Raw genomic sequence first — 15,746 nt, 5'->3', positions numbered from 1 at the left:
AAATACAGACAAACACAAGTCATCATGCGCAGTTTTTACTAAAACTGCTGTCCCGAGTGTTTTTAAAACAAGTAAAATATATAGTCATACACCGGGTGTGTGGCAGTTGAATCCAGAGTGTGTGGGTGAACGTGTTGTACTTATTATGAACATGCTTTTCGTGGTGTTTCACCATAAACTCAACGTCATACCATGGGTGATTGCTTCTTGTCACTACATACTCCAGTCTGTGTTTTGCCTCAAACTCACGCTAGTTCCAAGCGCCGCCTACTAGTGTCTAACAATGCTGCATTTAAAGTTCGTTCCATTTTCAGCGATCACGTGTATTTTTGTGTTGTGTATTCCTGTGGCCACTGAGATGCGCGATCCAGAGGTCGTCGGTGCAATTCGATATCCTGACGAGGCGGTTGAAACAATTATTGTATTTTTTTTGTCCCTGCACCTCTACCCAGCATTAGAAATGGGTACAACACACTTGATAGGGAGGTTACTGGTTGAGTGGGTACTCTCTCCCACTTCTGTTAGGACATCTGGCCAAGTTGAAATGGCAGGCCCGAATACTGCCAAGCACCTCTAGTCGATGCCCTTTTTCAGCAGTGACGTAAGCAACTTCATTTGCTACCTTTTACATGACTTGCCAAAAGGAAGTGCACCTATTTACCAGTGGATTATTGTTTGTAAACTTCGAATAAAAGTAAATTTGGGTTTGTAGACTCAAAAGTGGAACCATGACAGGATTATACAAAAGCTTTTGCCACGTGAAATAAAAAAATGTCCATCTACCCATTGGGCTGCTGAGCTAATGTGTTTTTTCCGGCAGCAAAATGAGCCAGTGATGACATTCGGAGCCTCAGCAGTTTGGACTGGGAAATGCTTCTGGGTTTCGAGCTATCAACACGAGCACCGCATTACAGTAACATTGTACAGATGCATTATTCACAGTCATGGGTTGTGGGTAAAGAGGAAGTAACAAAGGTTTGGCTACGTCAAATGAATGCAAAGTTATCGTCATGTATACACAAGTTTGGATCCAGTGTCTTAAATCTGGCTACGTACTGTGCGAAAGAAGATGAAATGTACGCTTGGCTAAGCCGCCATTACGTCACGGAAACTAAGGTGCATTCCCTAATGCAAAAAACCTCGCGGTATTTACGCGAATATGACGTAGCAAGAACTTCCCCAATGTAGAAATGAAAATACAGCATTTCTAACATGCGTGGACGTTGGCCAATGTCACATGACGTGCAAATCAGATGTCTTACAAACACCCTTGTGTAACCATAACTTGCCAAACGCGTTTTCTTTTTTTTACAAACTCGGGGCAAATGCATTATTCTGTGTGCACTTTTATGACCCTCGTTCTGAAATTCGGACCCCCCCCCTCCCGAGTTCCCCAGGCCATGCTTTCCATTGAGGCCAGTGCCCAACTCGGACATATCCATTGGTCAGCCTAACGCGGTGGCGTTTCCGATAATTGTTGCAATACGTTTGCTGTTCGATTCCAGCAGCCCCTATGCTTATTCCTGCGGCCCTTAAAACAATCAGAACTGGAATATGTACTTCGACTGGCGGAATCCGATGAGCTATAAAGCTCTTTTCCACATGTCCATTAGGGGCACGGGGTTACAACAATAATACACCGTCTGGATTAAATACTGCCAAATTTGCAAATCAATTTGGAGCATACAAAGCAACAACCACCGACTATTAGCAGACGAATGGAAATGAGACTGACCTAGTTTCTTGAGTTATCTTATAATGAAACAATCAAATATCAATATGATGCAGAATGCTGTAATAACGTTCACAATACCAGTGCCATATGTCGGTACAAATCGCTTCCTGCCACTCGAATACCCATGCCAATTCCCGGACTTTTCGGCTTAATTTTGGACACGTGGCAACCCTGCTACGGTCTCATAGAGGAAACATGTACATAAGCTATCCATGTAATGTTCTGATACGGTTCGCTCTGACCAAGAGCATTTAGAAACCCAGCGGTATTTGTTGAAGACCCACATCTGCAATCGGTCTCGAGTTTTCTAAAGCAGATGCTGCTAGATGTGTGGTTTTAAAGGCGAGGGCGGGTTTGATCATACTTCACGCCGGTTGGTGACGTTGGCTGCCCTGATTCGTTGAGACGTCACTTGACTAGATTTGGAGCTTTCGTGACTGCAGGAATTACTCTTTGGTTCTTTCGGTAAAGTCACGTAGAAAGACAAATACATTAAGTAATAGCATACGACGTTACAACACAGAGTCGGCTAACTCAACAGTCAACACCCTACCTGGTTGATTACGTTCTTCCAAAGATTGCTAAATTTGAGAGAGAGACAAAACACAGACACGGAGACACAGACACAAGCAGAGAGATAACAGAGACAATACAGGCACATAGAAACAACGCCTCTGTGTCGAGGCCTTAAATAGAGGGGGGGGGGGGGGTAGAGAAATTAACATGTCAAGGAGAGATTTGGAGATTTCGTGACTGCAGGAAATACAACACGAGGACAGAGAAAACACACTTAAACAAACTTAGCAAAATTTGGAAATGCAATGCAACACAGAGTCGGTCAACGCAACGTATAGCCTGGTTGATTACGTTCTTCCAAAGATTGCTAAATTAGAATTTAAGTGTGAAATTTTGAGAGAGAGAGAGAGCTACACAGACACGGAGACACAAAGTTTACTAGGTTTGTTTTCATTTGTTCCTAATGATGATTGCTTGTGTTGCAATCGAAACGTCGTATGCTATTTTTTTTCTTTCTCCGTGACTTTACCGAAATCACCAAAGAGTATCTCACTTGACATGAGCTGGGAATCAAACTCTGGACGCTCGGTTCGTTTAACACGTTGGTTTTCGCGACCAAAATCCATCCAATGTTTTTTTTAGTTTACGTGACAAACCTTACGAATCGTCTGTGTCGGGTGGTGGTGGGTTTAACGACACATTTACGCGATATAACCCACAAGAAATAACCTTTACTATGGATCAGGAAGCTATGTTTATCGCTGAAGTGCAGTGCTAACCATTAACGCCACCACTCCATCCTAATGGGGGGAAGTTATATTTTTCCCCCCTCGTATATTTGAATTGCAGGCAAATTCATCGTCGAGTCGATCGAACGGTCTGGTAAATCCCCCACGGCCTGGGGCTGTCGTGATGACTGACGTTTCGCGACTGTGATGTTTCTGTTGTCTTGACGGAGTCACAGAGGAAGTCGAGTAGACGGTGTGTATGGTGTGTGTGTATATATAAAAGACACCAGGGGTACAGTCCGACGTCGTGTCGTTCGCGCCGAGTTGGACAAACAAGGGGTGGGTGAGCAGCGGCTCGCTGCCGAGGAAGTGAAACGCGTGCTCGTCGACACGAGAGATCACGAGCGGCCGGGGCAAGCGGTTCGTAGTTGGTCACAGCGCACGTGGCAGACTCGTTCGCGATAGGACCGCTTCAAGCGCTCCATCAATCTTGTGTGGTTCCATCATCATCGTCGTCGTTCTTCAGGCCACCGCTTTCCAGGTGAGCCGCCATGCGGCACCGCTGATGAATGAGTCCTGGGGGTAGGGGGGGTTGTGAATGAATGAGTCCTGGGTGGAGGGGGGGTGTGAATGAATGAGTCCTGCGGGGAGGGGGGGGGTGTGAATGAAGAAGTCCGCGCGTGTGTCCGCGTGGACTTCTTATTCTCACCTATTGTGGCGGCATTGTGATTCAAGAGTCGATGTTTGCTTCTGGGCAGGACGAGAGGGATTCAGGAGAGAGGTCGGTGTCGTTTTGCTCTTCCTCCTCTGTTGAAGGAGTGCAGACCACAGTCGATGTCATCTTGAGCTTCGTTCGCACCGCACGTAGCCAACCGCGCTCATCAGAGGCGCGGTTCACTATTCGGTCCATGGTTTGCGTTGTGTGTCCACAATCCCATTAACTTTACGTACTGTGTGGTTTGTCTTTAATGGGTTTCTATGAGCAGCTAGGTATCTCTACGGGTCTCTATGAATCTGTCTTCTTGCGTACGGCAATCCTGTTTACTCGCGAGATGAATTGCCAATGTGGAGGTCTGCTGCTGGTCAGGGCGAGATGGCTTCAGCAGAGAGAGTTCCTCTCGTTTTGCTCTTCCGTTTGTAGAGCGCAGACGACACCGTAAATATGGAGCGGTGGCGCAGCGGTTAGCGCGCTGCGGCTACGAACCCTTGCTCTCCCGAGTTCGATCCTCGCTCACGAGCTCGCACACGTGAGCGGGTGATATCCGAACCGGTTCCTGGACCCTCGGGCTCACAGCAACCCTCGCACTGACCAGCTCGGTCAAACGCGCGCAACAATGGGAGGGAAGCCTTCGTCCAGCAGTGACTTTGTCGCCTGAACAATTCGTTTTTGTTCAATATTGAGGCCACACGGCGTGGCAATGATTGACTCACGTGTTGAGGTTTTGTTAATTTTGAGCACCGCTAACAACGCAGCAGCAGCAGCAGGAGCGTCCACTATGGGTCAGAAACCCACACCGTGTCAACCCCACAAGGTTTACCCCATATCCTTGTACAGGGAAATAGAGTTTTCAAGTCCATACGGCGTACAGCCGTTTCAATACGGGCAACAACAAAAAAGAATTTTAGTAACATAATTTTTGTCTATTTGTTTGTGTTTCTCCCTTGTGATGGTGACTTTGTAGGATGAACCTTGAGATTTATAAGGGGCACGGGCTGACCAATAAGTTTAAAATTGGTCTGTAATAAGGTAGGCACTGATAAGGGTTTCACAGGTATGGTATAGTGTAGTGTATAATGTAGTATATAGCGTAGTGTATCCTGTAGTGTATATTGTAGTGTATGACATACCTGTCAACCCATACGGTTTACCCCGTATTCTTGTACAGAGAAATTGAGTTTTCAGATCCATACGGCATACAGCCGTTTCAATACGGGGAACAAAAAAAAATATTTGTGTTTCTCCATTTGTTCAGGGACTTTGTAAGATGAACGTTGAGATTCATAAGGGTCACGGGGTTACCAATAAGGTCTGAATTGGTCTGCAATAAGGTAGGCACTGATCAGAGGTTCACAGGTATGACAATCTTTCAAAGAAGGAAGGAGAGCCATTCCTCTTTTACGGGATTCTTTGTCTTTAACCAAAAAAAATAGTTCGATCGCCGCATCACTCGCGGAGCTACTTGCAACAGTAGCAGCATACGGCGGATGCAGTGGCGGTTCGTGACATTTCCATTCGGTGGGACTGTTCTGAATGACCTCTGAAAATCTGGTGTCTTCATTAAGAAAAACCTTCTTCTCCACCTGATGATGACCGCTTGTGTTGCGATCGAAACGTCGTCGTTTTTTGTTATTTTCTTTGAACCTATCTACCTTACTTTACCGAAAGACCCAAAGAATGTGAATAAGAAAAACCTATATTAGACCTCCTTTGCCAGTACTAAAATGTAATAATAGGGTTTTTCCCCTTTTTTTCTGGCAACAAAACTGAAACCTTTTTTACGAGGATTCATGTCTGCATGAGCCACAATACCGTTTGTATACTTTCCTTTGCGGACTCCATTCCCTATCATATTTCATCACTTATCTTCGCGTAAAATAATGTTTAAGATTTAAGTCTAAATATATTTGGTAAAAAAATATAGTTTTTCAATGCACACGCTTTTACTTGCACTAAAAAGTAAAAAATAATTATTTCGACCCCAGAATTAATAAAATTTGATGTGCTGAATAAAAGTAGGTGGTTTCCTTTCGATGTTTATAATTTTCTCTAAAATCAATCGCATCCAAATTCTTTTAACCCCAGAAATAATACAATTTGATTTGTCAAACACTTTAAAATTAATCTTGTAATTTTAATTTGTTAATTTATAGTTTAAGTTTTTACACAATTATATTTTAATCTTGTAAAAAATAATCTGTACTTATTCGTTCGACGATCTCAAGGAATCCTGTCCTTGAAAAGGGATTCTGTTTGGTGTTTTAACGTCTTAACACACCTGTTTTATTCCCAGAAAGGGTTAAACCTATTGAAATATTTTGATACTGGCAAGAAAGATCCCACCATATCGATATCCACTTTCGCGGACAGCAGATGGTGCAATCCGCCATCTGCTTCTGGGGCAAAGTTGCCGGCAACCAGGAAACACGAAGTCAGCCAATTGGCTCGAGTTGTTCGCAATGAGGAAGCTGGGGGGGGGGGGGGTAAGTACAAGTTGGATGTCCGTCCGTGTATTCATTTTTTTTATTTTGCACGGGGATGGAGCAATGTAAGCCCAGACCCCCGGCTGTTTCACTGAAGCTAGGGGCCAGTCACGTCGATTTTCGTTAAACCAACTCAAAGAGAGCCAGGACGTCGCTGCGGAGTCCATCGCCTGTGTATGTACCCACTGCATGTCGAACTTCTTTCGCGCCGTACGTAAGGCAACGGCGCTCGTCGGAGGTGCAGGCGGGAGTCTCGTTTGTCGAGAGGGATCCTGCGTCAACGACATTACAATCGTCACCACGGCTTGTCCCGGGTACTATCGGGCCTGCCCATAGCCCCACAGAGATCGCCGATGCTGTTGTTTTGGTGGCATAGAAATATACTCTCCCTATCCATCCAGCACCGAGCGCCAGCCATTGCACTGGATCCTGTCCACAAGCGACCAGCCGGCCAGCCACGTGTAAGTAAAGTATCCCCCTCGCGAACCCACGACTCGTAAGTAGCTCTCATTAACCCTCACCAACGAGCTCAACCACCGCTATTAGGGGCCGTCCGTAAATGACGTCACGCGATTTTGGACGATTTTTGACCCCCTCCCCCATCCATCGTCACACGGCGTCACAAAAAGTCAGACCCCACCCCCTCAAATATGACGTCACAATGCTCTGCTCCCCCCCCCCCCCCCAAAAAAAAAAACATGCTTCAAATCGCTTTGAACTATTGTCATTGTAGTGCGTATTTAATGTGGCGCTGCACTCTGATGTTGTAGGAGAAAACATTGAAAAGTCTATTTAATTAAGTAGAACGTGTTGTCTATATTTATTTAAAGTTGCGCATTTTGATGTGACGTCACATTTCTGATCCCCCCCCCCCTCGTCACACATCGTCACAAATGTCTGACCCCCCTCTAGGTGCGTGACGTCATTTATGGACGGCCCCTTAAGCACGAGCCCTAACCGACTAGCTAACCCACCACTAGTAAGTAGCCATCTCATTAATCGTAACCAGCTCACCCACCACGAGTAAGTAGCCGACGTTAACCCTAACCAACTATGATAATTGTTTTTTTTACCCTTTTATCTGGCAACAAAACTGACACCTTTTTTTTACAAGGAGTCGTGTTTGCATTGACCACAATACCTGCGGTGGCGGTGTTGGTGGTGGCGGCGGCGGTGGTGGTGGTGGTCACATTCTCGGATTGTGGAATTCGTTTCTGCCCACCCTCGCTATGTTTCCCTGGCAGAAGCCACCATCGCTCTTTTGGTGGCCGTCCCAGCGAGCGAGCGAGCGACGCGTGAGCCGAGTGATAAATGTCTCGTCAGGTGCAATGGCGGGAGAAGCGCTGCTGCTCGACCTTCCCGGCCTCGGGCCGGGGTTCCGAGCTGACCCGGCCTCCTTCCTCCCGGCGGCCCCGCGTCTCTCCTCCGGCCGCGGCCGCCCCTCGCTCCTCCTCGTGCTCTGCTCTCCTCGCGACGACGCCGCCTCCGCCGCCTCCGCCGTGACGGCCACCTTCAAGGACTCGGCCGCGGCCGAGCCCCCGGGCTTGGCACCGCCGTGCTACGTCCTGCGCGACGACAGCGTCGCCCGCCTCTTCTACCGCGCCAAGGGCCGCGTGGACGAGCTGGCGCTCGCCAGGGTGAGCGTGCTCACGGGCGGGCACCGCGCGGCGCTGCTGGGCGCCTACGCGGCCGAGATGTTCACGCCCGTGTACGATGTCGAGGTGGCCGCCACGGGGCCCGGCGTGCCGAGCGTGCCGAGCGAGCCGAGCCCCGCCGAGTTGGCGGCCGTGCGCGCCGACGTCGAGGCCTGCTTCAGAGGCCTGCCCGCCATTATGGGACCGGTGCGCGTTCTGCGTTCGCCGCTCATCCCAGGTGAGTGTCCCCTCGTCCCAACGGCGTGGCCGTGCCCGCCACGGGGCACCCCACCCCACCCCTCCCCCGTGTTCCATCGCGGCGTGTTAAACAAGAGCACTGGGGAGACAAAGACGGCCGGGCATACCGCTGGGCAACACCGCCCCTTTGTGCGCCTATTCTAGCCCGTTCATCGTTGCTCCACCAACAGCACTTGCCCCAGCAGCCCGTGCAGGCGACACAGGTGACACAGGTGACACAGTCTTGCGTCTTTGCGCGTCCGTGCGGCGTGTGTGACGTGCAGAAGAGCGGTTCCTGCACGGGTTCAGCACGCGCCAGGGCGGCGTGTCTCACCTGCCTGGGATGAGCTCTCTGAACCTGTCGCGCTCCGTGCGCCGGCGCGACCCGCCGGGCGCCACTGTCGAGAACAAGCGGCGCCTGGCGCAGGCCGCGGGCTTCGCGCTCGACTCGCTCCGCACTCCCAAGGCACGGCGACACGCACGGCCCACACACGGGCCCCACACGGCCCACACACGGGCCCCACACGGCCCACACACAGACCCCACACACAGACCCACACGGCCCACACACGGGCCCCACACGGACCCCACACAGACCCACACAGACCCCACACAGACCCCACACACAGACCCCACACGGGCCCCACACGGACCACACACAGACCCCACACGGGCCCCACACACAGACCCACACAGACCCCACACAGACCCCACACACAGACCCCACACGGGCCCCACACGGACCACACACAGACCCCACACAGACCTCACACAGACCCACACGGGCCCCACACGGACCACACACAGACCCCACACGGGCCCCACACGGACCACACACGGACCCCACACGGGCCCCACACAGACCCCACACAGACCCCACACGGACCCCACACAGACCCCACACAGATCCCACACAGACCCCACACACAGACCCACACGGGCCCCACACGGACCACACACAGACCCCACACGGACCCCACGCAGACCCCACACAGACCCCACACAGACCCCACACAGACCCCACACAGACCCCACACAGACCTCACACAGACCCCACACAGACCCCACACGGACCCCACACGGACCCCACACGGAGCCCACACAGACCCCACACGGACCCACACACACGGACCTCACACAGACCTCACACAGACCCCACACGGACCCCACACGGACCACACACGGACCACACACAGACACCACACGGACCCACACAGACCCCACACGGACCCCACACGGCCCACACACAGACCCCACACACAGACCCCACACAGACCCCACACAGACCCCACACAGACCCCACACAGACCCCACACAGACCCCACACACAGACCCCACACACAGACCCCACACACAGACCCCACACACAGACCCCACACGGACCCCACACGCACACCGGTTATGACGTTGCCGTGTCGCACCAGGTGTGCCACAGCACCGCGGTGTGGGTGCTGGGGCCCGAGGAGCCGGCGGAGTACGACGGGCTCCTGACGGCGCGGCCCGGCGTGACGCTTGGCGCGCCGGGCGCCGACTGCATCCCGCTGCTGCTGGCCGACCCCGTCCGCGGGGCGTGCGGCGCCGTGCATTCGGGTACTCGCCACGCGTAGCCAGGCGCGGCCACGGCAACGCAACGCGCCGCACCGGGCACTACGCACACGCTCGCTTGCCCGGACACGAACACGCGTGCTGCCATGGACCCAACGTGCCCAGATCATCCACAACACACGCGACCCTGCTACGACGCGACGAACCCATCCACACCCTAAACAGCTCATACACGCCACACACAGAGCACGTGAGTGGTGTGTCCACGTGTGTGTGCGTGCACGTGTGTGTGTGTGTGCTGTTGGGAGTGGTAGTGTGGTGGTTAGCGCGCGGCGCTACGAACCCGGCAAACCAGAATTAGATTCCCGCTCACGGCCAACACCAGTGACAATTACCTGTTCCCGGTTCTGGGCTTCCTCTAGGTCGACTCAGACTCAAATGTGTACCCGGTGCGGTGTGTAAACATTGCCAAAGGGAGAGAAAGGCGACCTGGCATGGTGCTGGCTACACCACCCCTTTGTGTGCAGTGCCGACCTTAATAGGTACTTGCTGTGGTGAGATGTTAACTATCTCGCTTGGTGCACAGGAGGTCGTGGGTTCGATCCCAACCCTGACGCCTGCTGCTGTATATTTGGAGTTGGCGTGTCTCTCTCCCCGTGGTCGCGTAGATTTTTCTCCGGGTCCTCAGGTTTTTCCCTCCACATTTAGAAACAAAATGCGTTCAGAGTATTTGGCTGCTATAAATTTCCACGCGATGACAAGCCACTTCGTTGAGCTATCATTTGTGGCCAGGTCGCTTCTGGAAAAAGAGCTGTATAGTTCAGTGGGGCCCTACCTAGTAAAATAAACTACTTCTTTAGTTTTCGTTTTATTTGTTTCTTATCATTATACGTCCGCCCACATGCTCTCCACTCGAGTAATAAAGGCCTTCTCTCCAAAACCACTGCTCAATGGGAGTTTGCTAGTGCTCTGTTGCTGTCCCTGGCGTCTGGAATCCCAGTTCCAGCCAGTCCAGCTGCCCAATTCCTCTCCAAGTCGAGACTCAAGACATTTCCGCCCATGACGGAGCCCTGTTATTAAAATGTAGGCGTGCATGTACAGACTTTTGTCAGTCCACTGTTTGATGAGGACCTGCTGATGCTGTGGTGCAGGTCAAGGAGTTCAGTAAAACCAATTTGTTTTTATAGTTTTGCAAACAGCACTTGTCCCAAAAGTGTTTGTGTGTGTGGGCTACACGGGGGGGGGGGGTCTTTGTCGCTGTGTGTGTGTGGGCTACACGGGGGGGTCTTAGTCACTGTGTGTGTGTGGGCTATACGGGGAGGGGGGTCTTAGTCACTGTGTGTGTGTGTGGGCTACACGTGGGGGGTCTTAGTCACTGTGTGTGTGTGGGCTACACGGGGAGGGGGGTCTTAGTCACTGTGTGTGTGTGTGTGGGCTACACGTGGGGGGTCTTAGTCACTGTGTGTGTGTGTGGGCTACACGGGGAGGGGGGTCTTAGTCACTGTGTGTGTGTGTGGGCTACACGTGGGGGGTTTTAGTCACTGTGTGTGTGTGTGTGTGGGCTACACGTGGGGGGTCTTTGTCACTGTGTGTGTGTGTGGGTTACACGGGGGATCTTAGTCACTGTGTGTGTGTGGGCTACACGTGGGGGGGATCTTAGTCACTGTGTGTGTGTGTGTGGGCTACACGTGGGGGATCTTAGTTACTGTGTGTGTGTGTGGGCTACACGTGGGGGATCTTCGTCACCGTGTGTGTGTGTGGGTTACACGGGGGGATGTTTGTCACTGTGTGTGTGTGTGGGCTACACGTGTGGGGGATCTTAGTCACCGTGTGTGTGTGTGGGCTACACGTGAGGGGGATCTTAGTCACTGTGTGTGTGTGGGCTACACGTGGGGGGTCTTAGTCACCGTGTGTGTGCGCGTGCCGGCGTTGCGTCGTGCCCCGGCAGGCTGGCGCGGCACCGTGGGGGACATCGGCGGCGTGGCGGTGCGCGCCATGGTGGCGGAGCTGGGCTGCTCGGCGCGGGACCTCAGGGTCGTGCTGGGCCCCTCCATCGGGCCCTGCTGCTTCCAGGTGGGCCCTGAGGTGGCCGCCCGGTTCTCGGCCATCGACGCGACGTGCCTACGGCACCTGGCGGACGGGACGACGAACGGCGACCTGCGCAGGGCCACCAGGTGCCGCCGGGAGCACGAACGATTCGTCGCGACGGGTCTCGCGGCATTCCCCTAGTTTCGGTGTTCTTCATCGGCAAAGGCCCGCAGGTCCGCCGGCGGACCCTGGTCCGCCTTCAGTGCGCCCGCTGACGTGCCAAGCCCAACGGTTTCGAATGTGTGGCGGTCCCCCGCGCTGAAAGTGAAGGACACCGTCCTAGTTCGAAATGCACGCGCAAGAATGTGCACGCACACGCGTGTAGCTCGACGTACATTAAACCCACCTCTGTGGAGCTGCTTCTTTTCTTTAGTTTGTTGTCCTTCCTTCCTCCCGCCCCCCCCCCAACCCGCACCTCCAATTTGCGCGATTGGCTACGTGCGGCGCGAAAGAAGTTCGACGTAGATCCGGTACACACGGTACACACAGGCGCGCTCCGCCGCAAGACGGATTGACACGTATTTATTTGTGATAAATGCGGAAAATGTTTCGACCGGGATGTTCCGAACGAGGCGCAGGGTTCAGCTTCGTTCGTGAAGTGCGCGACGAAACTACCTGTCGGGCGAAGTGCCCGTCATCGTCCAGCGTGACGGTGACCAACGGTCGGGTGAACCTCATCGTTGAGCGCGACGGAGACCCGACAACGGAATCGACTTGCCTGGACGCAGATGGCAGACTTCATCAAGTTGATTTGGTTACGAGAGGCCGTAGCGAGTGCACGATCGTGGACCAACATTGGCTATTGGACGCATATGTCCTGCTGGGCATCTGTGAAAAAAAAGAGCTTTGTAGCTCATCGGATTCCTCCAATATAAATAAGTATTCTGATTCTTATTCTTGGTTCTTTCGGTAAAGTCACCACGTAGAAGGGAAACAATAACATAATAAAAATATAAAACAATAAAATTCTCACGACGTTTCGACTGCAACACAAGCAATCATCATCAGGTGTGAAAACCACAGCAAGAAAATTATGAATCCTTGCAGTCACGAAAGCTTTAAATCAAAATTTATTCTGATTCTGATATGATCATAAACAGGTTTACTGGGTTCACTGATGGGAGGGGGTCGCTCCTTGTGTGTATGTATGTTGAACTTCGTTTTAAAGCTTTCGTGACTGCAGAGATTCATATTCTTGGTTCTTTCGGTAAAGTCACGTAGAAGGAAATAATAAAATAATAAAAATTAAACGACAAAATTCTCACCGAATTTTATTGTTACATTTTTTATTATTTCCCTTCTACGTGACTTTACCGAAAGAACCAATAAAATGTTGAACTTCTTTCACACCGTATGTGGCCAACCGTGCTAATCTGCTTCCCGTGTAGTTTGCTACTCCCCCCTCCCCTCCCCCCACCAGCCGTCTGTGCCGTCGATTCCCTTGTCCACCTTCAAGTCCACGTTCTTCTCCTCTGCCAATGACTGTCCTGACCCCCTTTAAAAATACACACACACACACATACGATGCAGAGATACACGCCTCCCTCTTCCCCATGGTGCGTTGCATACGAGTGGTCATCTTCGTGGTGGTAGTCGTGGCAGTCCTGGTGGTGGTGGTTGTTGTTGTTGTCGTTGTCGATCCACCGACGTTCGCGCTGCCCTTGTCAGGATTCTGCTGGAGCGCAGCGGCGTGCTGCCGGAGCACATCGATGACGGCACAGCGCCCGGTCAGCGGGACGCCGACACCGGCGTCGTCACCCTGTGCACCTCGTGCCACCCGGAGCTCTTCTTCTCGTACCGCCGCGACGGCTCCGAGTTCGGCACCATGCTGGGCTTCATCGCGCTGCGCGAGTGACGCCGCCTTCCAGACAAATCACCGCTCCCTTCCACCCAACCCCCCGCCGTGCCTCTACCTACTAAGTATTTAAGTTTTTTTTGTGTTATTTTTGCCACTGAGCTATGTAACACTTTTTTTTCCACAACGACCTGGCCACAAATGATAGGGCAACGAAGCGGCTTATCACGTGGACATTTATAGCAGCCTAATACTCGCGGTGATTCTAAACGTGGAGGGAAAAATCGGACGAACCGGAGAAGAATCCACACTACCACGGGGGGGGGGGGGGGGGGGGAGAGAGACGTGCAAACTCCAAATATACAGCAGCAGCAGGCGTCGGGGTCGGGACCGAACCCACGACCTCCTGCATACCAGGCGAGGTAGTTAACATCTCGCCACTGTACCCACGTCGAGTTGAGCGCCGTAGCCCTTGAGCGCGCAGATGGTGTGCCGGATGGGCCCAATTGCCGAGGCCTACGTGAAGAGGGAGGAATTGGAATCATGAGGGGGAGCTTAGCGGGAGGGGGTAGTGGCAACGTCGCGGCCTGGTTCTTCTTTGTGTTGACCGAATGGGCAATCTGGACGAAGCTTTTGGTGAAGGAAAACAAACGACGCAGCCAATTGAGTAAAAAATAAACTTACAGATGATACTGATTATGGTGATGGGTATATTAAGAATGTTGTTTTGCACATTACCTATTTAATAACAATTGTGCTACGGACATGCTGTCATTAGACATACGATCCCTGTGAAACGCTGGCAGAGCAGTCTGTTATAACCCTGTGTTGGAGAACGGCCCGTGGAACCAGACACCATGGAACTGCTTCCGAGATTCATTCACAAGTGATCTTTTAGCCACACACAAGGAGGCCACAGCACTTTTTCCCACACGCTCTGCTGCAGAGAAGTGCTTGTTGAATGACAATCAAACCCATATTTCTTATTCTTCCAGCCGGCGTTTTGCCAAATTAAGTGAAAACACAAATGTAAAGTTGTTTTTGTTGTTGTTGTTGCACATGCAGTGGCAGAGGGACTGAAATGGCAAATTATTTTCGCTTTCAGCCCGCTCCATAAACTCACCCTTTCTATTTGTATTCCCCCTTCGTTTGACGGTAAAATGATGGCCCGACGGTGGCGATGAAGATTTTTAAGACGATGCCGATTTTTGTCCGTCGTTTTTTTGTTATTCTGAAATATATCACACTGTGTAAACAAAACAAAAAAGTAGCTTTCGCATTGCTCTACGTGGATGGGTGAGCGTGAGGAGATATCTGCCGGGCATCCTTATTCTTGCGCGTCAAAGCTCACTGTGCACGAGCAACATCGTGCTGCCGTAGTCGAGGCTCATGGGTGGCATAAATCGGAGAGGAAGTGCACCTCTCTGAATAAAAACACAAATATACCTCCAGACCAGTGGGGCTGACAACCTCTTCGAAAGAATGAGAGCCGTTTTTTTCGTCTTTAATCGAAATGGTTTGAGGAGCCGCATCTCGCGCAGAGCCACTTGTACAGAAACACAGCAGCGGCGGGCATACGGCAGAGGACAAAACGCATTCTGAATTAAATTAACAAAATAGGTGATGGAATAAACCGCGTCTATTTAGTTCCCCAAACCCCTCTGAGTTATTCTTTAACACTACAGTTTGACTGTTGTACATTTTGTGTGTCACCAAGACATTCCATAGTGACCCATTGCCCTGCCATATTCAATCAATTATCTTTACGTTAAATGTTTTATATTTACGTTCATTTTTTTTTTAACGGCTGCCCCCAAAGAGCCGAAGGTTTGCCGACCCCCGGCTCCAGACCCTTGGCCTGGCAGTCTTCTGTGCCACTTTTGTGTCACCAAGACATTCCATAGTGACCCATTCTCCTGCCATATTCAATCATCTTTACGTTAAATGTTTTATATTTACGTAAAAAAAATTTGATGGCTGCCCCTAAAGAGCCGCAGGTTTGCCGACCCCCGCTCCAGACCCTTGGCCTGGCGGTCTTCTGTGCCACTTTAGTTCCAGCCACCGTTCGTTGAAAACGGGCACAGCTCTACGATTCCTGTTTCGTCTCCCTTTGAGTCTCGTCGGCCGAGGTGAGGCCCCCGCCCTCTCTTTTGTCCTCATAAACTCGCTCGCAAATGCCGTGGCACAAAAGTTCACTCGCCTCTCAGGAAGCGAGGCGTCTGCCCTTTGTTGAGAAACAGTTCGGCTGGGCGAGCGCTTTCGACTCG

At 51.6% G+C, this 15,746-nt stretch overlaps 1 protein-coding gene across 1 annotated transcript; it reads left to right on the top strand.

The window, feature by feature from the left end:
* Positions 1-34: 34 nt before the first annotated feature.
* Positions 35-14,678, top strand: LACC1 (laccase domain containing 1). The gene is made up of 6 exons (XM_076074276.1): positions 35-3,520; positions 7,504-8,052; positions 8,336-9,441; positions 9,476-9,641; positions 11,545-11,770; positions 13,353-14,678. Exons 2-6 carry the CDS (start codon positions 7,509-7,511, stop codon positions 13,537-13,539), a joined length of 2,229 nt encoding a protein of 742 aa, XP_075930391.1. The 5' UTR covers positions 35-3,520; positions 7,504-7,508; the 3' UTR covers positions 13,540-14,678.
* The last annotated feature ends 1,068 nt before the right edge of the window (positions 14,679-15,746 follow it).

This window comes from Petromyzon marinus, chromosome 47, assembly GCF_048934315.1.
Source record: "Petromyzon marinus isolate PM22_M1 ecotype Great Lakes invasive population chromosome 47, UKy_Petmar_22M1.pri1.0, whole genome shotgun sequence".
In the NCBI taxonomy this organism is placed as follows: domain Eukaryota; kingdom Metazoa; phylum Chordata; class Hyperoartia; order Petromyzontiformes; family Petromyzontidae; genus Petromyzon; species Petromyzon marinus.
The sequence above is the reverse complement of the archived record's forward strand: the minus strand, read 5'-3'. Positions and strand labels throughout refer to the sequence as shown.

Coding starts and splice junctions, on each gene's coding strand:
- LACC1 (XM_076074276.1), top strand. CDS start 7,509: ATGGCGGGAGAAGCGCTGCTGCTCGACCTTCCCGGCCTCGGGCCGGGG. Junction 8,053..8,335: donor GCGTTCGCCGCTCATCCCAG/GTGAGTGTCCCC, acceptor TGTGACGTGCAG/AAGAGCGGTTCCTGCACGGG. Junction 9,442..9,475: donor ACCCCACACGGACCCCACAC/GCACACCGGTTA, acceptor GTGTCGCACCAG/GTGTGCCACAGCACCGCGGT.